The sequence below is a fragment of the Euprymna scolopes genome, chromosome 2 (assembly GCF_053919585.1).
Source record: "Euprymna scolopes isolate OS-2025 chromosome 2, ASM5391958v1, whole genome shotgun sequence".
NCBI classification, from domain to species: Eukaryota; Metazoa; Mollusca; class Cephalopoda; order Sepiida; family Sepiolidae; genus Euprymna; species Euprymna scolopes.
Window position 1 is genome coordinate 79417387 of NC_136483.1, and position 26952 is coordinate 79444338.

A 26952-nucleotide genomic window follows, 5' to 3' on the forward strand; every position below is an offset into this window, starting at 1 on the left:
CAATGAAGAGAAGAATCTATTAGGCATGTGTACATGGTGTATGGAAGTGAAACCTTGTTACATGGAGAGAAATGTTAGAATTATGGTGGATGTCTAATGTGTCTTCAATCTGATAACTTCAGAGAAAGATTAAATCTGGACAGTATAGGGTGTGTAAAATATGGTCACATTGAAACAATTGATGAGAGTTGTTAGTAGATGTAGAATAATTAAACAGGTTCAATTCACAAGGCAAAGCCAAGGAAAACATGGATTGATGATGGTTAATTATACATCCTTCCCTTTTTTTTTTTCAAATGAAAATCTTAAACTAGAAACTGAGATGTTTTATCTTGCCTCTTATTTCCAGGCCAGTGAACGCAAAGCGAGATTTGTGAGGGTTGATAATTTAGCCCAAAAGGGAAAAGGGATCAGTTTCAAAGATGTAGCTGGTCTTAAAGAGGCCAAGATGGAAGTGATGGAATTTGTGGATTACCTCAAAACACCCAAAAGATTCAAGGTAAGGAAATATGTGCACATTTAACATGTTTTTTTTTTATGGTAATTGGGGAAAAAATGAACATTTTATAGTTAAATATTTAGAGATTTAAAGAATCTGCATCTGGAATTTAGTACGGAATTGGTAATTGTATCAGAATCGGAGAAAATATTGGAATCTTTTCATTGCTTTTCAAAGAAATTTCCAAGTTGGTATCTGGGGGCGCATTAATTCACTGGGAGAGATGCACCCCCAGTCTTCGTTCAGACCTGCATCTAGGAGAAGGAAGCTCTGATATAAAAACCTGCATAAAGACCATCATATATAAATATATATATGGGGAAGGGCGATCTTATTTACACAGACAGAATAAAAGTACAATCCTTAGTATCTCATTATCACTGAACTTTCCAACCTTTTCTATAGCCACACCCTTAGAAAACTCCCAGTGTATAATGTCAGCTTCAAGAATAACACTATCTGATTTGAAGATGAAAAAAATGAATATATACTCATTTTGAAAAATTATGTCAGGTAATTTTTGAATGACAAGAAAATAAAAACAGAAGAAACAAATTTGTATAACAAATTCCATAGGAACAAATAAATTTGAATTTTCTAACTTTTTTCATTTATGATTTTGTCTAAACATGGAATTTCTCTCACGAAAAGTGATCCACAAGTCTGCTTGTTGATTCGGATGAACATGCCATTTACAAGTGGAATAAAATCACCTAATTTATGAAGTTGGAGATATTTTACACATAAAATGTATTAACTGCTTGGTATAGACTTCAATCATGAATTCCAGAAAGGCTGCACTCCTTGATACCAGTTTTGTTGTAACAAATACATTGTACATTCATTTTTTTTTTTTATTTCAACCCAAAATTTCTTTTACATCCCATGAAATATCATCTTACACCTCCAGGTTGGAAAACTCCTGATATATGGAAGTTTTAAAAAGCGATGCGGAAAGGACCGGAATCATGGGAGTAAAGAAAAGAAAAACAAACAAACAAATAGACGGGTATGTTTGAGTAGAGAAATGTCTGTTTATTCATCTATCATTCCTCACCTCGTTGTATAATTATTTTGCAACCAAGTTGTTGTCAAAAAAAAAAGTATATTCAAGATGGCGATGTTGCCATCTTGAATATACTTTTTTTTCTTTTTTTTTTGACAACTTGGTTGCAAAATAATTATACAACGAGGTGAGGAATGATAGATGAATAAACAGACATTTCTCTACTCAAACATACCCGTCTATTTGTTTGTTTGTTTTTCTTTTCTTTACTCCCATGATTCCGGTCCTTTCCGCATTGCTTTTGGCTTTTAAAACTTCCATATATTCCTTTACCAGCAATGCTTCAAGTAAACTACCATTTACTCTTATATATATTGAAACTTAGTTGCCACTTGTGAACGTAGTTATCATGTGAACAAACAATCTCTCAATGCTTGTGCAGTTTAGCAAAGATATAAAAAACGAAAACAAAGAAAAATTTCTGTTGTATGTATCCATTATGGAATGGAAAAAAAAAATAAATAAATAAAATAAAAAAAAAATCACTTCATTTGATCAAGTAGTTCTTTTTACAGAGGAAAATCAAATTTTAGTAAGACCAACAACAATGCAACTATCTTGGTTATTTCCAGCTATGAGAAGGTGGGTTTCATGGGAGATAACTCATCTAATTCTTGAAGTTTGCCAAAATTTGATGAGATTATTTTTAATTTTGAATAATTTTAGATATTTCTTTTTTCTTTCGTTTATTAAGTTTGAGATGCAAGAAGTACTGAGCACTTAAAATGAAAACAAAGATGGCAACATGATGCTATAACCTTTGGAGTCCCGAGAATTGCTCAAAACTCAAAAATAAAACGCAATACTAATAAAAACCCACCCAATAAATGTCACAGTGATATTTATTAGATGGAATTCTCTCCACTGGTGCCTGCCTCCTTGCAACTGGAAATTGCCCAGATGGATGAGTCGCGATCAGTCTAAAATTTGATTTTCCTCTAAAAAACAAACTACTTTATCAAATTAAGCAATTTTTTTTCTGAGAACTTCATTCCATAATGGGCACGTACATCAGATATTTTTCTTTATATTCGTTTTTTAATGCCTTTGCTAAACTACACAAGCACCCAACTCTTCACTTAATATGGTCCCTAATTCATATCTCAATTGCAATGTGCCTTGTTTAGGGAGAATAAAGTTGTTTTGTTTTGTTTTTTTTAAATGGGTTTATTACAGAAACCAATACTATCATATTGATATGTTCTGATCTTCTGTAACATTATTAATAAATATTATATTCTTATGCTCTTTTTATTTAATAATTAGCACTCTGTTGGCTTTCTTTCTATCAAATCAAACCAAGGTTGTATATATAATAAGTGTTCATATAGATGACCTGTGACTCATAGTTTTAATTATTTTGCTATATCATTATTTATGTTATAACGGAGCTTCCCAGTCTCTTCCATCTGCTTTAGTGGATGACCTTATCCCTTTGCGATGTCATTTAGAGGTCAAGAAAGTTCCACTGTTATAACATTTTAAAGATAAAGACAAAACTAATTTGACAATAGTATACTTTTTTTTTTTTTTTTTTTTTTTTTTATCACCCTGAAAAAGACATTGCCACTTGGACATATTTGGGACCATGTCTACAGGGGACTATGTAAAAAGATGAGTGAGATGTCTTTTTTACATTACATGTAAACTAATACATGTCCGTACAAGCAGGAGAGTAAGAAGGGAATTTCAAAGTCCAAGGGAATGAGCTATTAGAGTAGAAGGATTTCCGGCATCTAGAGACCTCTACAGTAAAGAATTTGGATTTTGCTGCTGAACGGGTGTATCGAGGGCATGTACATTGAGGGTGTACAAAGGCAATGAATTCATCAAAGCACATTTCATTGGATCTCTTTTTAAAAGATCAAACGATTTGAATAAAACTTCAATTAAAAAAATCAAATTACATTTAAAGGTACAAAAAAAAAATCATTCAACAATTTTATAAAGTTATAAAAGGTATTTAAAAAAAAGAAAAACCCCTTAATAATAAAGTGAAGAAAGCATTCAGCATTTAAAAGTTGGTGAATAATATCTTGCATTGGAAATATAAAATTTTGAAAAAAAAAAATTTAATTAGAATTTGATTTAAGACAAAACTAGTTCTGAACAACTTAGAAATAAAAATGAACATTTTTTTTTACCTTTTATGAAACGAATCATAGCCTCACTATTGAATTAAATTAATATTCTTTTTTTATCATCTGCATTATGAAATTTTCTTTATTAGGAAATCTGTAGTGTTGTACAAAAATAATTGAACGAGTCAGCATTTTTTTTTTTTTTTTTTTTTTTTTTCATTCTTTCAAATTAAAATACATAGAATTAATGATCAAGAGCGATAAGACAGGGAGCTTTTAAATCAAAGTTTTTAAAGAGTCAAATAAATGAATGAAATAAATACTTAGACCTTTTCTCTTTCAATTATTACCATCTTCTGAATGTTATGCTATGGAAGTATGAAATTAAGTTTGTCATTATTTTATAAATCAAAATTCTGTTCTGATGTATAGAATAACTTTAATTACTAAATTTCAGTTTTTATAATTTGAATTTTTTTTTTTTAATAAATTCCTTTGTAAACTGATCTTATGATCTTTTTTTTTTTCTTAATATTGTTACTTTCCATCACAGTAAAAAAAAAAAATGTTTTTGTTTCCCAAAAAGCTATAGAATTTGTCTTTCTCTTCAATCCACTTTAAGTTTTTCAAAAATCAGCATATTTATGGGAAATCTGTAATGTGTGATGGTGTCCATCCATCTTAGAGTAAGATTTTAAGTACAAGGAATCAGATTGATTAGAAATGCTTTATTTACATTTCTCTTGCTTGTATTAAAACTTTTTTTTTGTTTTACCTTGTTTAGGATATTGGTGGTAAGATTCCAAAAGGTGCCTTATTATTGGGTCCTCCAGGCTGTGGGAAAACCTTGTTGGCCCGTGCTGTTGCCACAGAAGCAAATGTTCCATTTCTGGCTATGGCAGGGTCAGAATTTGTGGAAGTTCTTGGTGGTAAGTCTCTTTCCGTATGCATACTAAAACAGCAATCATTCTTTTCAGCATATTTTGACAACTATTATAGACCTCTGCTTTCTGGTAAATCAGAAAAAGCTAAATATGCAGGGGAATAAAGGAAAACAGCACTGGTTGTCAGGATAACAATGGGATACTTCCCCTTAGGATGCAAAGGCCTAGAGAACAGGGAGACAAATGCATGCTTTTTCCCACGTTGGGCCGATACAAAACTCTGTCATAGACTTTATTACCTATCTCATATAGATACAGCTACCATGAGAATGAGTAAACTCTTTTTATTGTATTTTCAGTTATGTTGTTTCTTGAATTGTTAGCCATGTTTAGTTTCAGAAGAGTTTATGATGAGTAGTTATTCTATACAAGTCTTGGGGATGAAGAATTCTCAGTGGACAGTTGTTCTGTACAGATTCCGGACTTTATAATTTTGCAACCAAAGAGCAAAAGATCCTTTTCATGTTGACACAAAAAAATTATGTGCTGGGATGCTAAAAGGTTTAATTTTTATGGAGTAATTCTAGTTTCTGATTGGTTGATAGCAGAATGTGAATTAATTTAATTTGTCAGTTCCTAGCAGCCTGTTTATAAATAGAATCTCCCAACTTTGAGGGAACATACTCCCATTATGAATCAAAAATATGGCACCATTGTGTTTTTTGGCATCAATGCATTTGTCAATGTGTTAATAAATGTATGTAATATATTTGGGCATATTTTCCTTTCATTCCCTGTCCTGCTCGTGCCAAATGACTTGTATGTTTTATCTTTACAGAGAAAAGTAGAGAAAATAAATCCATAACAATGATATGTTCACCAGAATGATTATTGATTATCAACTCCATAACAAGGAAGGAGGGCTCTGTCTTACAAGAAGGCATTATTTTTTAAATCATTTGCATAAATAGGTACATTTTAGAAAATTATTTCACTAAAAATAAGACTTGGCAAAATAGCAAAACTTGGATGAAGAAATCCAAACCCAAAAATACATCTGTAGTCATAGTAGCATATCACAGTTGAAACATTTGTGATTGAATTTGATTTTTTTTATACTTCATTCACTTAAGGTAAATTTCCATGCAAGGTTTTATAGTTATACTATAAGGACCGACTCTGCTTCTACCAAAAACACAGCAGACATACATTGAATAAGTTATGAAAACATAATTGAATACCTAAATAATGTAGGATTAAAAATTACCACAGAGATTAACCTATCTAAGATAAATTTCCTAAGTGTTAATTTAAATTTTAACATTATTACATATAAACCCTACCTTAACCTAACAAAAAAAATGCTTATTTATATCATGCCCCCCACTCAGTTTTCAAAAACTTGGTACCTAATCTTAGCTCTAGGATTTTCAGTCAAAAATACTTGTATGGGGGTCCAACGTGGGAGTGGGAGTTTCTTGGATTCTTTATTTTTTCTGGGCAATATCCATGCATGGGTTCCACTAGTATAAACTCCATCCTCAAGTGATGAGAATTTTGTATTTATTAGATCCATTCTCTTATTTCCCTTCTTCCAGGACTCCATGCCCTTTTTACCTTTGATACAAACACCTACACCCTCATTATGGTTATTAATTTTTTTTTAATGTACCATATGCTAAATTTTCTATTGAAGAAAAAAAAATAAAATAAATAAAATAAGAAAAAAAAAAAAAGTGGCCTCCAAATTTTAACTTGAGATTTTTTTTCATCTTTAGTAATGTCTTTATTTTTTTTATTTTTTTTATAAAGAATGTTTTGATATAAACTAAAATGAAAACAAAGATGGCTTTTTATTTGTACTCATCACCAACCTTCTGATTTTTTTTATCTTTTATCAGGTCTTGGAGCTTCTCGTGTTCGAGATCTTTTTAAAGAAGCACGTAAAAAAGCTCCTTGTATTATTTATATTGATGAGATTGATGCCATTGGACGCAAGAGAGGAGGAAGGTAAGACCGACTTTTATCAGCATCCAATTACACACACCCATCACCTACTTGAATACAGTTTTTGTGAATAAGCACTATTTTGATTTATTTCTCTTATGCATATTTCCTGATGGCTAAGGTATTTTCCAAATACCTTTTCTTTTCCCTCAGTCTTTCAACCCATTTTAAAAAAGTAATGCTATTTCACATGAGGATTGCAGATTTATACAAAAATAAGAATAGCAAGCTGCATTTATCAGTTATCAAGGCCAAAAGTTACTGAATGATAAGGGTTATGGAAAATTGAATAGAAAAAAAAATTTCAAGTTTTTGTATTTTTGACATGATGGGTTATTGTTATCGCTGGCTCTCTTTTTTTCCTAATTTCTTCCCAGCTATTTTGTAGGCAATTATAAATCAGTTTAGATTGAGACACCAAAGGAAATGTAATTTGCCTTTTGCCATAACTTGGGTCAGAGACAAATAAACTGGAACTTAACCGGTTATGTATTCCGGTTTCTACTAGAATTACATTTCTACTATAAGTGCCTGCCAAACAAACGTTCCTGTATTCCTATAGCTAAGTAAAGATTAATTTGTTATTGTAGCTTGAACTTTGGTGATTCTTTTATCATACAAGTTTGTTACATACAAACATATTTGACTCAACAAAATGGGTATTTTCTATCTTGACTGATACTCTCCAATAACCAACTCTTTATCTATAACTCAATTGTAAGCCAGTCCTTGGCTTGGGTTGAAAAAAAAAGATCAAATTTTCACAAAAAGACTGTTTTCTAGAAATTAAGATGACTTGTATGGAGTCAGCCTGACAACCAAAAACAAGTTCAAGATACCCAAGCCTATAGCTTGTAATAAAGTGATGACAACTACATTTTATTGCAATGTTATTTTTAAAAAAATTATTTTTTCTTATTTAATAACACATTATTGGAGAAACAATGACCATTTTTATAAAGCCACATCGACAACGGAGAAGTTGTATCTTCTCCTCCAACATATGCTGATTGAAGCTGCTATGTTTCAATCATATTTAACAAATGAGCAAAACATCAAGAATCCAGAATTCTAACTGTATAAATCTTGTAAATATATTAATGACAATACTTGAAGAGAAACAATGTAAATAATGAGATATTGTTTAAAATTTATTTTTGCTTCAAATAAATGCTTATATTTTCTTTTCTTCAGCCAGGCTGGTATGAATGCTGAGGAAGAACATACATTAAATCAGTTGCTTGTTGAAATGGATGGCATGGGCACCCAGGAAGGAGTGATCATGATCGCGGCTACAAACAGGGCAGACATTCTTGACAAGGTTACTATGATCAACAGTCACTATACACCACCTCTCTTTCTTCCTCACTCACTTTGGTCTTTCTTCACTCTCTCTTTTTCTCTTCTCTGATTGTCCTTTTAATTTCCTTATTCCCCTCATTCTTTATAACGCTCATCTATTTTTATATGTCTGTCATGATTGTAGGCCCTTCTACGTCCTGGTCGTTTCGACAGACATATCTCCATTGATCTCCCTACAATGATTGAACGACAAGAAATCTTTGAAATGTACCTCAAGAAGTTGAAATTGTCTCTCGAACCTGATGCCTATTCTTCAAAACTGGCTCAACTTACACCAGGAATGAGTGGTACGTAAATACTTCTGGGAATACTTCTTTAAATGCTTGGTCTTTGATTTTCTTTTGTTATTTTCATCATAGAGCAGACAACCTACTGGGATGGGCCCAAACCGACATATGGTTTCAGTAGTGCTCTGCAGGCAATCTTAGTTTTATTGATTATCTCTTTACTTAAAATAGTGTTAGAAAAAAAGAATATATTCACTTTTAATATTTTGTATATGTTAATCTGACCCAGACTTCTATCAAACTGCGATTCTTTAAAATCAAAATAATAAATTTGCACATTTTTATTTACATTATCTCATGTATAAAGTAAAGGCATATTTTCCTCCTATTTCATTGATTGCAATAGTTTTCTTTAGAAAAGGTACATAAAACAATCTTTCATGAGACTTATATGCAAAATATTCATTTCTGTTCATCAATTTTAATATTTAATTCTGATTGATATATTTGTTCTTAGTCATGAATAGAAGAAATTGGAGTCACATCTACTGTTTACGATCCATAACACCAGGAATAAATAAATGTAACAAAATATTTTTTCCATATACACTGTTTTGTTGATTGCTCTTTTGTTCCTGATCTATATGTAACTTATCATTCAAACATGGTAGTGTTTTGAATATAGTGTTAAGCGTTAATTTTACTAATTTAGAACTGCTTTAAAGTTTCACCGCTCACTCATTTTACAAGAAAATTTCAAACAAATTTTACAGTTCATAGGTCATCTTCTCAGTTATATTTTTAAATAAAAATCTTCAATTTTCATCCATTAAAACAAGTTATAATAAAATTATTGGTGTTCAAAAGTCCTCAAAATAAGTAAGGAGCATGAGACATTTTCTCTGATTGGCTGTTGGTTACCATAGCAACTTTTTCAACATTGACTTTTTATTTCCAGTTTTCAATGCTTTTTCATAAAAACATGGCATTTTAATATTAATTAATGAATTACAATTTCTACAATGTATGTATTATCTTATTCTGTTATTGTAATAAATATTATTTTTGTATGTACAAATAATTTATAAATAAATATGAAGAAAAACCAAGACTTCAGGATTTTTATTGTGTTAATTAACAACAATAATATAGAAAGATTGGTTTATTTTCTTTGATTATAACTTAAAAGACAGAAAGGGATTTTGAGTGTTGTTTACTTTGGTGTCTGTACTTAGGAGAAAACGATAGGGTAACTTTTTTATTAAAGTTTTACTACGTTGTCGACACCTTCATAAATCATAGTGGTAATAATGTTTGCATGCCATCTTATTTGGGTTATATAGAGTCATGGCCTACTATAATAATACGGCCATATATATGTCTCATTGAGAGGCAATTTTCTAAGAGGCCATTGAAACTAAGACAAAGGGAGGTCACTCAGAAATTGTTTTCTAGTCAAACATTATTTCAGATGTTAATGCTTAGATAATTAAATAATTATTTCAAGTTTTAATATTTGAAATAATGCTTAAATGAATTCTACTTACATATTTTACTGTTAACCTGTCCAAAGTAAAATGTTTCCATTAATTAGATGTATTTTTCCCTTTTATTTCTTTATAATACACAACAAAACAAAAATAAATTCATTTTGAGTTGTCTCCCCTGACCTATCCAATAATTTTGTTGTTTATAAATATGAAAAAAAAATTGCTTTGACTACAACAGGTTATTTGTTTTTTAAAGAGTTTATTAGAATATCTTTTAAGAATATCAAAATATTAACAAAGCACATGAATATTATAAAGATTGGAAAGAAAGTAAATTGTTTTTCACTCTGTTACAAAATTATCAAATCATTAACTGCTATCTTTCTTACAAGAGGAATTTTGAAGTATCTTTACAAAGCACAAGAAATTCAATAAAAATTGTAAATAAAGGTAAATGTTCAACAGTAACAGCATTATTCAAAAAATTAGGGGCAAATCTTTGATTAGAATTGGCTATAGTCCACCAGCACCATATCAATTTAAGAAAATTTGCAATGTCGGTCCGTTCTAGAAAGTAGCTTTTACAAGCAGCAATTGTTGTCTCGTGGAATACAGCAATAGCCAAATTGACACTTTGCTTATTGTCACTGAAAGTTAGTTTGGGTGCTTTTCGTAATGTAGCATCCAAAACCCTGTCCTTGTCATATATTTTATGTATATCAGACCAAGATAAAACTCCTGACTGGGAACACAAATAAAGGTCCAAAATATTGAAATCGGAAAAAGGAAACCCAAACTTGCTTTTGTTTAGTAAACTGTTTCGAATATTTTTCAACAAATGAACAGTGTCAAAAAAGAAAAAAAATTGTTTGGAGAATCTGGATAAGTAATAAAATGTTTTTTATCTCCTTCAAATTTGTTTAATAAAATTTTAAAGACATTTACATTTGCAGAATGGTTGTCTTCAACTACAGCCCTTATATTAAATCCTGCATTTAAAAGCTGTACAATGCATGCAATTATCTCCTGAGAGGGCCAGTCACCAGTAACAGTCACTTCAGGACAGACTTTAACTACAGTTGGCACTGTATCCTTCAACCCTGAAATCATTTCATCAGCACCAACATACTTCCCACCATGAAACAGTTCCCTTTTGAAGGTACATTTCATCCAACATCAAGATACAATCCTGAGAAAGTTTCTTTTCCCAAGAGAGATTTTGCAGCAGTTATAGATTCTACATCACCTTTTTGTATTTTTTCTAATGAAGAAAATGGTGATTGCTCAACCAGTAGTTTATATGCTTGAGAAGTATAGCGCAATAATAAAGAGAATCTGATTAGTTCAACAGAAAATGAAGGGCGACCCTTAGGTTTAAAATGTTGAAATTTGTATAGTTCTTTTAGAATGGAATTTGGAGGTTCTGCTACAATGTTTTGAATATAAGAGGGGAAATTTTCCAACATGCTATACCTTGTAAGTTTTGCATTGTGACCCTTCACAAACCAATGTGGTAATGGTGTTGGATTTCCATAATACTGAAGTTGAACGTGTAAATTGTTGTCAATCCGAATGCACTCTTTCAGTAATGGAAAATTTGTCTCAAAATCTATCCGGAAAATCCATACATATTTTTCATTTTTTTTTTTTTAAACTGAAACCAGTGAGGCAACACTTTGTTTCTTCCAAATCTTCGAAACTCATAACATCTGCTAAAAGAAAATTTGGTAGTTCATCATCTTGGTAATTTCGATCCTTTGGGGATTTTCTCATTGTGTTTGATGCAGGTAGAAGAGATGGCTTAATATTCACTAACGGTGAATAAATTGTTGGTATTGGATATAGGGACCAATTTAACTTATTTCTTTTCTCTTTTAAAATAAATTTTTCCTCAATGTTTTATACATAAAATTGAATTTTTTGTTGCAATCCAATCAACACGATTTACAAATTTTGTCCATTTTTCAACTTTTGTTCTGTAAATTAACATGAATAAAAGCGGTGAAAAACATTTTATATGGATAAAAACATGTATTTTAAGAATGAAATAATATAAAAATATTTAAATAAAAGTTTATTATACACGCGTTGCCCGAGTGTTTGTTTCCGGGACGGGGGGGGGGGGGGGGGGGGGAGTTTTAAAAAATGTTATGGTAGGTAAGTAGGAAGGATCAAACCCGGAGTCATGAGTAAAAGTAGGAAAATAAAGTGTGAAAAAACAAAAAAAAAAAAAAACATCTGCAATGTTAACAGTTCAGCCACCAAGAAAAGTCCATTCCAGTTGTTTAGGAAAAAAAAAAAAAAAAACGACTACGGTAGGTCGGCGCAAACGTTAAAATATAATGTGAATTGTCCAGCACGCTAACCACTATGCCACAGAGCACTGCAGCTTAGTTTAGTGATTTTAAATAACTTCACATGAAAGAACTACGAAGCCAAACCGGTGTTCTCTTCTCAACTGTTCCTTGTGAACGATCCCCAAACGGTGTTAAGTGGTGGCAGGGGGAGGAGGAATTTATTAGAGAGAAAATATTTTACCACTTCCATTGATCTTAACCGATTTTGGCCGTGACTTCTCAGCAGAAAAAGTATAGAAATCTAAGATTATCGAGGAATTTAAGAAATAATAAGCCTATAACACACCTCAGATATTGTTCTGCCGTTTGTGCATATTATATTTGCATGAAATATCTTGATTTTTAATCCTATTAATGTCAAAATCAGACGGGGAAAAAATGAGTTCATTTTATTTATATATAGAGATTATTTCAAGAGTTAATATAAACTACTTGTGAGTTACTTCCCTTTGAAATTTTCAACGTTGTATGCGGCTCGAGCTTACAGTTTTCCATAATAAAAACAATGGCCTATTAGAAACATGCCCTCTCATGTAACATACGGGGCCGTATGTATAGTAGGCCATGAGAGTTAACAAAAGTGATGCTCTTTACTGTGCTAGGGTTGATGATATTTTGCTTACGTCACCTGTTTGTTTTTCTCTTTCTATTTTTTTTTTTTTTTTTTTGTCCTTTCTTTCTGTTTATTTACTTCTGTCTTTTATTATTTGATTTTTTTATTTCAATGTAAGAAGTTGGTAATTTTTATGGATTGTTAACAATGCCTATGATATTGAACACAAAAAAGAAAATATTATTTCAAGGCAAAGCCTGGGAAAATCATAGATTACATAGAAAAATGCGAGTATTAAAAGTAATATCATCACGATTAAACTAAGAAAAAAAAAGGTTTAGTTGTTAAAACTGAAAAAGACAAGATATTCTAGTAAAAAATATAAGTTTATAACTTAAAATTTTGCAGCATTCAGAATTTATATATAATGGTAAATTGATTTTTATTTTATTTTTTATTTTTTTCTCAATGCTAGTCAGTAATGGTTGGCAATATTATTTGCCCATATCTAGGCGTCCACATACATACCTAGTATTCCCAAATGGTCATCCATCTAGTTCTGACCTATGATTTTGATTCTAGAATATGTCTTAAATTTAAAATCTTAGAAGAAATCTTTCAAGAAATCAATCTTGTTTAATTGATGCATAATGACTATGGATCAAATTTAATGCAAATCTGAAATATTTTAATTTTCAAATGGGAAATTTTGTCCATATCATGCTCTTTAAGAACCCTTTAAAATTCCCCAAGTTTCAGTGCATTTGGAGTATGTTTATAATTGATGGCTAAGAGTTGGTTAAAATTTCACAAAAATCAGTTATATGAATTTTCATAAGCTCCTCTCCTCTATTTTACATCTTTGCATAAAACTAAAACTAGCCCACATTACAGCCCTTTATGCCTAGCAGTTGCGTTTTAAAATTTATGATGATCAGTTAATTAGTTTGGCAATGAATCTTGTACATACAAACACATACACATCTCTAATTTTAAGTGATAAAGGTATTGCTGAGTAGAGATCATACCACACTCGTCTCCTTTATACTCTGTCTGAGCAGCAGATGTGGCAGTAGTATTCCATCTTTGAATGTATCTGACTTCTATACAGATAGAGGATTTTATCAGGAATCTAGTACTTTCTGGAGTAGTAGAATAATCCCACCATTTTTCCAGTTTCTTAGTGACAGATTTGATGTAAGATTTCCGTTTTTGGTTCAAAGTTAGTCATTCTTAGTGGCTTTCTCAAAAAGAGGCAAAACAAAGACCTGAGTGATGGTAGTGAAAGGGAACTTTGTTTATCCCCAATTTCTCTAGAGTGATTTTGTTTCCTTTCTCTTTTCAGGTGCCGACATTGCCAATATTTGCAATGAAGCAGCGTTGTATGCAGCAAGATTTGGCAAGAAGCAGGTTGATAAGGATGACTTTGAATATGCAGTTGAAAGGGTTGTTGCAGGTATGTATAAGGGAGAGGGTCAGTAGTATTGCCACACTGCAGTAAATCTTAATTAAAAAAATTTTCAATGTAAACCTTTTATGCAAATGAATGTGTCTACTGTGATCATCGCCCTGAATCTGTCGAAACTTTGGGTGGTATTGACTGAATTTTAAAGTTATCTAAAAAATGTGATTTTTTATTTTCGGTCTGTTGAAGTTTTTAATAGCATCATCTAAGAACCAATTTTCTTTTTATTTTTTTAAGAAATGTGTTAGTTTGACTAAATTGATTTAAAATTATTTTTTATTTCTCAACATACTTAACTCATCTGTTTTGGCTCAACAGGATTCGTATTGGGTATTTTTTAAATTTTTTATTTTTGTGTAGCCTTGAGCCAAATTGTCTTTAAATACAATCAAAAATATATTTTTTTTTTTTTGTCATAACTGGAAATGTCTTCAGTTTTTTTTTTTTTTTTTTTTTTTTTCCGCTTTTCCCAGGTGTGGCCAAAAAGAGCCGACTTTTATCTCCAACAGAAAAAAAAATTGTGGCTTATCATGAATCAGGCCATGCTTTAGTTGGTTGGCTTCTCAAATATACAGATGCTCTTCTACGGGTAAGCATCACTCTCATTTCATTTCCATCTTACCTCCCTCCTATTTAAATATATATCCAACTTTTTAAAACTCCCACTCCACAATTCACACTTTACATCTTTTCAAATTTTTGTTTATTTGGAAAACATTTTTGATTCCATGAATTTCCATGGAATTGAAAATATCTTCCAAATGGACAAAAATTTTAATTTTACATTCATTAGTTTTAATTCCAAACCAAACATCTATGATCAATAGTTTACATAATTCCAGTCACAAAAACCCTGGCTTGATGATCTTCATCCATATATGACGTGCTTGAAAATATCACAGAATTTGCCATCAATTTCTAACTTCATAAATTTGGCCATCTTATTTCAATCTGTATCAAATTTCAATGTGAATATTTCATTAAACCCAAAATTTTCATGTAAATTAATTTAAAAAAATATTTTTAGTTTATCCCATCTTTTTAGGTATTTTAATTCGGAAATATATCAGAAGTCTAACTGCATTATAAATTGTGTTTTTGAAAATCGGGAAAGAGTGAGAATTAATTTGTAAATGTCTAATCTGTTATTGGTTTTGCTTTCAAATTCACCAAAAGTTGTGATTGGTGATTATTTTCAGGATTCAAGTCTGTGATCACATTGCATTTTTTTCTTTTTTGTAAATATATAAAAAAAATGTTCTTAAAATTCATCAAAAGTTAGCATTTACATAAACCATTTACTGGTGAACCTGAAAAATAAATAGTAAATAATGGAATTTTCCGCAAATATTTAAAAAATAAAATTAATTGTAGTAAAAAAAAAAACTTTAAAAAAGCCATTCATTACTTATTAATCACAACTTTTGGTTGATTTTTAATGTTTTACTTATATCAACTGATGTTCAGGATGCCTTGTATATACCTTACCACTTTTTAATATTTTTTATATGTGCATATATATATGCAGAAGGAAATAAGGGGCTATACAATGAGATTTACTATTTTGTCTTTATTGCAAAAGAAAATTTTAATTTTTCTTTTTTTTTAAACTATTATGAATATTTACAATTGAAAACATACAGAAGTGTGTGTGTGGGGGGGGGGGGGCAAATTCTTTGAAAGATGGTTACTTAACAGCCCCCCCCCCCCCAAATGAAACTAAATAAGTTATGTTGCAACACATTCATTAATATTAGGTCTAAATATTGGTTTATACATGGGCAGAAGAGGAGAAATATGCATTTTTTGCCCTTCTAAACTTTCTCCTCGTGGTAGAAAAGATTGTTGTCATATTATTTGCATGGAATCTATTAAGTGTCATAATTAGAATGTAGAAACGTATAATTATGTGATACGCATATAATGGAATACAAGAAACTGAATCCTCAAAATTAATTTGATGTCATACATATGATTAGGATTTTTAGTTTAATTTTTCACACACACACATATGGAACTGAAATATTTGTAATTTTGTATTAAAATCCATTGACTGTTTTTTTCTAAAATATATATATATATATATATGTGTGTAATCTTTATTTTTGCAGATCTCAATTGTTCCAAGGACAAACAGTGCATTGGGATTTGTACAATATTTACCTTCTGATCAGAAACTTTATTCAACAGAAGAGGTAAAAGTTTCATTCAACTGAACAATTTACAGAAAATCTAAGCACACACATATACACTTGATTCCAATAAATAACTGGCTCAGACGGCATTCTAATTATAGTGTTGAAAAAGCTTCAACAAGAACTTGCCATACTTACAAAACTGTTTTAGCGTTGTCTTAAGGAGAATTGCTTCCCAACACCCTGGAAAACCTCATCAGTATGTCCTGTATTTAAGAATTCAGGTGATAGGTCATCTCCTTCTCAGTACAGACCAATAAGTCTCCTGTGTGTCATGAGTAAGTTGCTGGAATCCATATTAAATAAAGTAGTCAATCACCTCAACAGAAATAACCTCCTTAGTGACATACAATATGGTTTCCATTCTGCCAGATCTACAGATGTGCTAACGGTTATCTCATAGGATTAGTGAATCTCTTGACAAAGGCTTCCTTTCTAGGGCAATTGCTCTTGACATATCAAAGGCCTTTGACAAGGTATGGCATAAAGGCCTACTTCACAAGATTTCCAGCTACGGTATAACTGGAAATGTTTTCTCAATTATTAAATCGTTTCTCTCTGATAGGCTCATAAGAGTAGTGGTTGATGGGCAGAAATCAGAAGCCCACAGTATTAATGCAGGCGTCCCTCAAGGGTCAATCCTGGGCCCAACTCTCTTCCTGATCTACATCAGTGATCTCCCAAAACGCATACTAAAATCATTCGTTGACATCTATGCTGATGACACGACCATCTACGGCAACACATCAAAGGCCGTAAATGATAAAGTTCTCTGATTCTCTCTCCTTTGATCTTGAGTGTGTGGCACAATGGGGGAAGAGGTGGCTAGTTACCTTTAATGCATCTAAAACCAAGTTTCTATCTTTACATGATGATGCTCTGATCCCCATCTGGCATCAATTGAAATGGATGGCTCTCATCTTTGGGGGGGGGGGCGCCATGTTTTGACAAGCTTCTGGGTTTGACCTTTACTCCTGATCTGAAATGGAACATGTACATCGAATCTGTTGCCAAGGTCGCTGGAAAAATGGTGGGATCCTTCTATTGCTCCAGTAGATATCTCACTACTGATGCAATTCTCTATCTATATAAAAGCCAAATACGTCCAAGGATGGAGTACTGCTGCCATATCTGGGCAGGAGCTGCTAAAAACAACCTATCCTGCCTTGACAGAGTACAAAATAAACTTCGTAGCTTAGTGGGGGATGCCCTTTTCTCTTCCCTGCAACCTTTCTCCCACAGAAGGGTCGTTGCGAGCCTGTCGCTGTTTTATCGTTCTTTCCATGGCAGGTGCTCATCTGAGCTCCAATCTCTAATCCCCCCCCCTCCAATCTTTCACGAAAAACACCCGTCTAGCTGAAACCACTGTCAGTAATTTTCCCCACTCTTTATCTGTGCCTAAATCGAAATGGAGATTCTATGAAGAAAGCTTCTTTCTTAGAAGTTCACATCTGTGGAACTGTTCCGTTTGCCTGTTTCCCACCAGACTACAACTTGGATGTCTTCAAGTTCAACATAAACAAGTTCCTATTAAACCGCCCCCTTAATTAAGACACTTTATCAGATCTCCATTACTAGCGATTACTACGATATTATCTCATTGATTACTGTACACGCAATAACCCTTATCCCCGAGTGGCCTCCGGGTGGTGACTTCCTTGTAAAAAAAAAAAAAAATAATAAAAATAAAAAAAAAACACACTTTTTTTTTTTTTTTCACTTGAAAAACTACCAATATTTTTTTGAAATTTTTTGTATGATATCTTTTCTATATTTTGGGGGTTACTTCTAGCTTTTAGTTTGGAATTTTTATTTAAGCCTGGATTAGGTTTATTTTTAATATCGCATCTTTTAAAATGATTCAGTATACATTATTTATGTTTCGCATTGATTTTTGACAACTTTTTTTTTTTTTGTATTTGCATTCAAAGCTACTGAACCATTTGATACCTCTTCTTACTCTCCTGAGTTTTAGTCTATCAATGTGCATTTTACTTTCCATTTGCTTTTCCTCCATCTTGTTTCTTGTGAACTTATCTATGATTGCAGCTGCCCATTTTGAAATAAAAATATAACAAATGTAGCTGTCTTAAATTTATTCTTCCATACCAGTAATCCAAAATAATTATATATATATATATATATATATATATATATCACAGTGGTTATGATCTAGCTTGACTGTACTTAAGTCTTTCCCGGTAAGCATAGACGGCCTGATTGGTCACTAGTATGGAAGAAAAGTTTACCCATTATATTATATACTAGTCGGCCGCCCGGTCATAAAATGTGCACAAATATTATATTTTAATTAATGCAGATTTTTTATTTATTATAAACAGAAATAGTGCAGGTATTAAACATAACGTTAAATTCCTCTTAAAAAATAAAGTAAAAAAAAAAAAAAAAACTGAGACATGTGCATGCAAGTATTATTTTTTTTTTTTTTCTAAACAGTTCATTTCTTGAGCTGAGATCAAAGCTAAAATCTAAAGACAGTGAGTCAAGGACAATAACCATTAGGCCAGCTTGACACGATCTTTAAAAAATGTTTTCAAACCTACTTATTCGTAACATAATGTGACTAATTCATGCATGCGCGGTTGTGAAACAGTTGACAAAAAGATAAAAATTCAATGGACCCCCCCCTCCCCAAATACCTTTTCAATTTTGACTCTTTAGCTCTTTTTTCCAGATTAAAATTAAAGCTTTCTACATGTCTGAATACCCTATATATCAAATATCCAGTCTGTAGATGAACAATTTAAGTATATAAGTTGAGAAGTGTCCTCACATACATTTTCACTTTTATAGATATATATTATATATAATGAATAAGCTTTGATACAATATTACAACAGTTTTAACTTACAAAGTTTAAATTCTGATATTGATTCTAGTCAGGTTTTTTTTTTTTTTTATTCAGAATAAGGATGGATTATATATTAGTGGCATGGGAAGGTCACAGGGGAGAGGACCAAGCAAAAAAAAAAAAAAAAAACCGTGAGCAAAATTCATCACAAAGCAACAAAACTGCCAGGAAACCATATATACAAATGTGGGCAAATTTGGCCATATTTTATTGGCTTGAAAATATAGGTTCTTTTTTACCAGTTGTCATAAAATATTAACCATAGAATAATATTATAATCTTCAGAGTCTTCAAATTTTCATATAGATTCGCTCTATAGAATGAAAGATGTGAGCATTTGAATATTCAATTTGGCTATATATATATATATATATATATATATTCCTATCAACTTGTATTTTTGTTTTGTGTGTATTTATATTAAAAATCCGTTTTTCTATTTATTTAAAAAGGAAATACAACTTTGTTATAAATGTGTCGTGGAATTGCGTTCATCTGCAAAAGATTTAGCTAATTTGCATATTCTTTTAAACATTCATTTTGATTAATTCCCTATAAGTTTTTCAGTTTTCTTATGGGATGATCTGTAGTTAACTGTGTGATTATATTCATGCAGTATTGTATACGATTTATACTTGCGTAATATTTATGTGAAAGTGTTTTAGTAAACACTAACCTTTTTCTATATATATATATATATATATATATATATATATATATATATATTTGTTTAAAAAAAATTTCCCCTACCAAACTCCTGTCTGTTTTTGGTCTACAGACATAAAACTTAATATATAGGGTATTCGAACCTATGCAAAACTTTATATTTGCACAGATTTTCCCCGGCTAAAATCCAAATGTGAAAATTAAAGAAATGGAATTTGCCAGGTGAAGGTCAAATGACGGCATTACGAATATGCATGTATAACATAATAGTTATTGGTTCATGTTTTAATTTTTAGCCTTGCAGCAAACATGTCTTCATAGATAAGACATTAACGTCAAAGCTAAACAACTTGGTTTCGGTTTTCAGTGGTGGCACACAAGTCAAATTTTTTAAAAACTTTTTAAATCATTATATTGGGTTCAATATAATAATAATAATTAATCAAAATATCATTCAAGTGTATTTTACGACCGGGCAATGCCGGTAGGCCTTTATACATACATATATATGTATATATCACCTTCTTTGGCAGTTTTATAAGTTCCAAATCTCAGGATTATTGGTCAGAATTTAACAAAGGAAAGCTTGTTGTAAAGATAATGACCTGAATTGTGTAGTGTGCTAAGTGACATTTGTCCTTAAGGTAGCACATTAATGAGATCATCCAGAGCCTATTTTTGGCACTTTTTTGATGTTTTAGAAATAAGCAACTAATCATTAAATTTTTACAAACCAAGGTTTTTTAAACAGCCCTTGTCTTGATTCATGTAATAGTAAGTGTGAAGTTTGCCCTTTATGTCCCACATTAATCCTCTAGGGCTGCCCATGCCATATATGGCACAATCCTAATCAGGAAGATTAGAGCCAAAGGGGACAGATATGGCACATTTCATAACTTTCAAGTTTTTAAATGAATTCACTGTTTTTGTTCAGATTTATGATTCTTGATCCAATAAAATCTATAATTTCAAATTTCAGAATTTTTATTATGTATTAATGTTAGGCCTTAGAGGGTTAAGGTGAATGTCCATTTTTTTTTTTTTTTTTTTTTTTTTTTTTTCAAACTTGGAATGTTACTCAATTTGGCAAAATTCAATTGATTGAAGAATTAGTTTATCATCACTTGTTTAAAGCATAATGTAGTTGCAGATAATGTGACACAAACTTTGATTTTTGCAAATAATGACGTCATGGCATTTTGTGACTTTGACTTTTGCTGTAAATATTTAGTGTTCGAATTTAGGTTGTTCTTTTTTTATTATTTATGACTACCCTGTCTTGGTTTCAAAACAATTCGCAAAAACTTTTGATATATTTTTCTTATTTTTAATTTTTTCAGTTATTTGAAAGGATGTGTATGGCTTTGGGAGGTCGTGTTGCAGAGGCAATTACTTTTAATCGGGTGACAACAGGTAAGACTAGTTTCCACTGCTGCAAAAAGAAAATTTTGTGAGGTGAAGAAGCTTTTCCAATATTTTTGAATGTGAATTTTGTTTGCATTCCACTTTTTTTTTTTTTTTTTTTTAATCTTTTCTCGCACTTATATAGACACACACCTATGTGTGTCTATATATGTACATAAATCACTAACAACAAAATAGCATACAGACTATAAATCTCAAATTAAAAAAAAAAAATCACTAAAGAATGGAATGGTAAACAATAAAATACAAAATATTAAACTAATCATTGGAGAATGGTATCCTAAAAACAAGGAAAAAAAAAAAGGTACATTTGTGTTTTTTTTTTTTTTTTTTTTTTTTTTTTATCCGTTCTTTTATTTTTGGAATTGTTGTCAGGGTAACAATGGAGTTGACCTACAATAATGAAAAACTGCTCAATATCCTTAGTATAGCAAGTGTGGCCAAACGGAACTTCATGTTGACCCGGGCAACACTGGGTATCTAAGCTGGTAATAAAAATACTTTGAAGTACAATTAAAAAAAAAATTTTTATTATTACTAAGTATTTTTATCCATACATAGCAAACAAAGTTTTAAATTTGGATAAAGTCAAACTGAGACAGATCCTGCACCAAGGGCTCAATATCTTATTGTATAGAGCTATATAATTAATAAGCAACAAAATGCACTTAGCTTTAATACTTTACTGCAGTTATACTTATAGGGGTCACCTTGTATGATCCTGGTGTTATTCATGGGATTTGAGCAAAAATTAAATATGAAAATTTACAAGGACAATTCAATATTGTGGTCAGCTGGAAAGCAGACCAACGGAACAGAGTTCCAGAGGTGGGCAGTTCTAGGAAAGAAGCTTTGTCATGGAATCACAATTTAGGTTTAAAGAGTGGAGGAAATTATTGGTGAGGGGAATCTCCTAGATTGGAGTTCCGTCAAACACTTGCCATGAAAATGATGATAGAGCAGAGATAGATCCGCGACATGTCTTCGGTGGGGGGGAAGTTGCAGAGAAAAGGGTCACCTACTAAATTACAAAGTCAGTGTTGAACTCTATTGAGGCAGGATAGGATGCTCCGAGCAGCTTCTGCCCAGATGTGGCAACAGTACATCATTTTACAATGTTTTTCCCATTTTTATGTATGTTGATGTTTCTTGTATACACAAAAAAAAAAAAATTTGTTTTTCTGGCAGGTGCTGAAGACGATTTGAAAAAAGTGACGAAAATGGCGTACGCCCAAATACAAATGTACGGCATGAATAAACGTGTTGGCTATTTATCTTTCCCAGACGGTCAAAATTCAAGCGGTTACAAACCATACAGCAAACGCTTAGCTTCCATTATTGATGAGGTCAGTCCATGCAACAAATTGCATTTGATAAAAGAAATTTACATCAAACTATTTTTTTTTCTTTTGTATTCTTTGTTTTCATTTTTAATCACCATATATATATTTTGAGTGCAGAAATTTCCCTCTGGACCAAAGTACCGTCGGTTTGCAACAACAGATGCCACATACAAATTCAATATATCTACTGTGATAGCCACTATCTAATGTAGCCTACGCACACCATTTCTGCCACAATCACTCGTGATGATAAAATGCTACATTACATTCAATGAGCAACACCATCACAATCACTACATCTACAATCCAGAAATTGTTCAATACGACATCACTCTCTACAAAAGAAAATCGTGCTTAAAAAGTTATTGTATTCTGTATTAAAAATTTTTACATTAGCTCCATCTCCAATTTTCTTTAACATGACGACTCTTATAGGGTTTTGACTATGCCGATTACAAAAATCTCATTTAAATTTGGCCGAGACAAGTACTTTTCAACTGTTGGGTGTGTCTATTCCAAAAGCTGTTCTTAACATTGAGGGTTGGCCACCAACAACTGTACTTTAATTTTTTACGAGGTTGGGGGCTACATCAATCGGGCAACACTGGTTAACGGGTCCTGCTAGTAGATAATGTTTAGCAAACAATTTTTTTTTTTTTTTTTTTTTTTTTATTGAAAACAAATATATTTTGTCTTAAAAAAAAATTGTCTCAAATTTCAAAAGGCTTGTTCACCTCAAGCCAAATCATCACTTGCAGAGCCTCTCTTTGCAATGATGCATTTAATACATGTAATGTAATTCTTTTGGCATCCGATTAATTTCTTATTTTGACAAAACAACTATTTCTTTGAGCATCTGCTGTTGTTTGTCTAACATTAATAAATTCATAGTGTTAGATTTATTTATTCGAAAGTCTGCTCAATTGCCGCACTGTGATCAACTCGGGTCTTATGTTCCAGGCAAAGCTGAGATATGTCTGATTCAAAATCTACACACGTACTCAGACTACTAATATAGTAAATCGATTACTGAAGCATTAAAATGTTTTATTAATACCGTTGTCGCTGTCTATGTGCACTCTGATATACTTGTATTTTAAATAAAAATATTGTAACTCATTTTACAATTACTAATTTTCTGCTGACCAAAGTAAATGAATGTTATTTATTAAAAACTAAAATAAAAAGTTAATGCAAGCTATGAATTTGTAAATTGATTAAAGTTTGCATATAATCATCAGCTTTGTGTGTAAGTTTTATGACCATTTGATTTAAAATTAAAAAAAAAAAAAAAAAAAAAAAAATCTAGGCATTCAAAAATATTCATTTTCATCCAAGGGATGCATATGTTTGCAACTATAATGCAAAAAAAAAAAAAAAATTGCTTTTTATTTTTAGAAATCTTATTAGACTGTTTTAATGAATTTATTCAATCTGATAGGATTGAACTTTTTGATAATCTGACTTCACTAAACAAATATTCATTAATCTATTAAAAAAATATTCCATAAAACTTTTTTTTTTATACACTTCTCTTTGCAGGAAGCTCGGATTCTTGTGACGAATGCTTACAGAAATACAGAAAAGGTTCTTTTAGAGAATAAGGAAACACTTCAATTGGTAAGTCAAATCTGCAACAGCAGACTTAGGAAGCTCCATAAACAAAGCGCAGGAGTTTCTAAGTAGTAATTGTTTCTTTTTTATAAGTAAAAATCACTTCTACTTGTGGTATGCCACTGACAACTTTGTTAAAAGGCTTCATAGTCAGAATTTCGCTTTTTTTTTTTTCAAAGACCACCATCTGTGAGGCATAGAAAAGTTAATAAATTGATGAGATTTGGGTTCAAAGTTTGAAGATATTAAGGCTCAATCACTTCTAGTGTACAATTGAGCAAAAGTTGGTAGGTTACAAATTACTGGGGAAGGGGGATTATATACATGCCTTAACTCGCTTTTGATTGGTTCTGTGGTGTATTGTGTCTCTTCACAACTTTTGCTGTAGAGGATTAATGCTTTGTATTTGCTTTAAACATGTTTATATTGTAACTGACTGAACGTTTTCCTTGCTTTCTTTTCCAGTTGGCAAATGCTTTGTTAGAGAAGGAAGTTTTGAATTACGAAGACATTGAACAGTTGATTGGCCCACCACCACATGGGAAAAAGAATGTAATTGAACCGGTTGGCTGGGAAGGCATTTCCCCACAAAATGATGATACCCCTACGAATAACAGACATCGAAAACAGAAACGACATTCGAGACGCTAATAGATTTTCCAATCTTTCATTGATAGGAAGGGTTGTGAAACCCATTTTGTTTTAGTTTATATTTGAAACTCAATTAGATAATTATATTTTACTTTTGCTGTGATAAAACAAGTCATGGTTGAAAGGATCTAATTACCTTCCCTTGATTTTACTATTGTGATATCCCGACAGATTTCTTGAATTTTTTTTAATTTCTCCATTTCAGTCACTCAAATGAAACTTGAGTCTCCCCCCCCCCCTTTGATAAGTTCAACCACTACCATTTTTAAACAAAATATAAAAATGGTGATATTTAATCAGCTTTAAAATTTGTAAGCCTTAACAAAAAAAACAAAAAAATCTTTCATTAAATCAAGAAAGTGAACCTTTTGATAGGGAAATAGATGACATTGTAATTGCTTTCTTCAGTCAAGTGTGTATTAATTTTATGGCTAGAGAATAACTCCTGATATTTTGGTGAAAAAGATGAGCCAAAAGTTTTTTTTTAATCTTTGCATTCAAATTTATGAATGAAGATTAAACTGTTATTGTAATGGAGTCACATCATGGATGACAAGGCAGCTTTTTTTTGAACTTCTGATTAATTTCTTATATAAAAAAAAAAAATAAACATTTTAAAGAATTTTTCAAAATTTGTCTTTCTTTGCCAACTAATTGATTTCAAAGTTTTTTTTTTGTTTTTTTTCAGAAAGTTCTAGTTATTCTTAAAAAAACTAGTGTGATCTAAAAATATTTTGTCAAGTATTCTTATAAATAACATTTTCAATCCTTTGTGAACGTTTTATGACTTTAACGGCTACGTAGCAGAATTATAGAATAAAATACAAATTTATAGCCATTTCTTGAACTATATGCTAAAGAAAAAAAATGTTCAGCATGACTTTTGTAAAACTTAGCTATTTCTTGCTAAGATATTCAGCAAAAGAAAAAGTATGTGTACTTTTGATACAAATACATACAAATTTGATTGAATGGAATTATAAAATGAGTAAACCATCAAATGCTTATTTAAAATCAGTTTGCATAACTGAATTGGAAGTGGAGGGGTAGACCATTTTAAGAAAATGGAAACTACAGCCAGAAGGTAAACAATTATTGCTGTGAATTGGGGTAATCATAGGTTATCAATTTCTGGTAGTAATGTTTCTTATTTTTAATATGCACTAGTTACTATGTAGTCAATGTTACCTGGGAGTCTGTTTCTTTCATTTTGTATAAATTAACGTTATTAACTTAATAATTAAATCAAGCATAAGTGTTTAGAATCTTAATGCCTTGAAATAAAATTCAAAGTTTAAAAAAAAACTATTTTAGGAAATATAATGCATGCACACATTTTATGAAATCTATCATATGCAAAAATGTTAATTTTTTTTAAGCAACTTATGTTATTAAGCAACTTATGTTATTTTAAAAGATAATAAAAAGCGTGATTAATAAGTGAATCAAATCTCAGTTGCTTGAATTGCTACAAAAACAAAGTAGCAGAAAGTAAAAAGTATTAAGATATTAGCTATGAAGTAGCAATCAGTAAAATTTTTGTCTAAAACTAATCATTAAATGAGCAATGAAATAAAGCTAAATATTTAGGTTGGTATAAAATGTATATCTGCAGACACATCTTAGAGATGGATTTTTGAAGGAAGGAAATTATTTAATATTTTCTTAACCTGAACAAACTGAAGAATGATGTATCGATTTAAATTTAGCTAATATTTTAATAGGTGTACTGATCAGTAAGAAGACTTTGAAAGCAGTAGTGCAGAGAAAAAATATTTCTACACGAGTTACAAAATAATTTAAAATTTGGGTTCTTGTCCAGAATTAAATCTAAATAAAAATACAAAAATCTTTATGATGTATGCACCCGTCACAGAATGAGTCTTAAATAAAATAGACTTGATTTTTTTTTTTTTTTCTTACTACCAAAATAAAATTCTATGAGGAAGCAAGGATGGTATAAAGAAATTCGAATTACAGAGACAAAAACAAAAAAAAAAAAACCTTAATGCTTACAAATTACTATCATATATATATATAATTATTTTCCACAGCCGAACCAATGTTGCAGCCCACAAACCGGAAGTCCAAGACTCATCAGTTAGACATATCCACGCTCAGGATTTGAAGCTTGAACCTCTTGCATGCTAGGCGAGCACTCTACCAACTGAGCAAACATGCCACGAGGTATGAAA

General features: G+C 31.1%; 1 protein-coding gene across 2 annotated transcripts in view; it reads left to right on the top strand.

Moving 5' to 3' along the window:
* The window catches only part of LOC145292886 (mitochondrial inner membrane m-AAA protease component paraplegin-like), a 99362-nt gene extending 73981 nt beyond the window's left edge, over window positions 1-25381 (top strand). For both annotated transcript variants that reach the window (XM_080139017.1, XM_080139027.1), the window contains exons 8-19: window positions 350-499; window positions 4431-4575; window positions 6432-6540; window positions 7732-7858; window positions 8024-8186; window positions 13872-13982; window positions 14465-14580; window positions 16103-16186; window positions 21065-21137; window positions 22338-22495; window positions 24035-24112; window positions 24572-25381. In XM_080139017.1, the coding sequence (XP_079995143.1) occupies window positions 350-499; window positions 4431-4575; window positions 6432-6540; window positions 7732-7858; window positions 8024-8186; window positions 13872-13982; window positions 14465-14580; window positions 16103-16186; window positions 21065-21137; window positions 22338-22495; window positions 24035-24112; window positions 24572-24757 (1500 nt within the window). In that variant the 3' untranslated portion in view covers window positions 24758-25381. The remainder of the gene's footprint in view (window positions 1-349; window positions 500-4430; window positions 4576-6431; window positions 6541-7731; window positions 7859-8023; window positions 8187-13871; window positions 13983-14464; window positions 14581-16102; window positions 16187-21064; window positions 21138-22337; window positions 22496-24034; window positions 24113-24571) is intronic.
* The last annotated feature ends 1571 nt before the right edge of the window (window positions 25382-26952 follow it).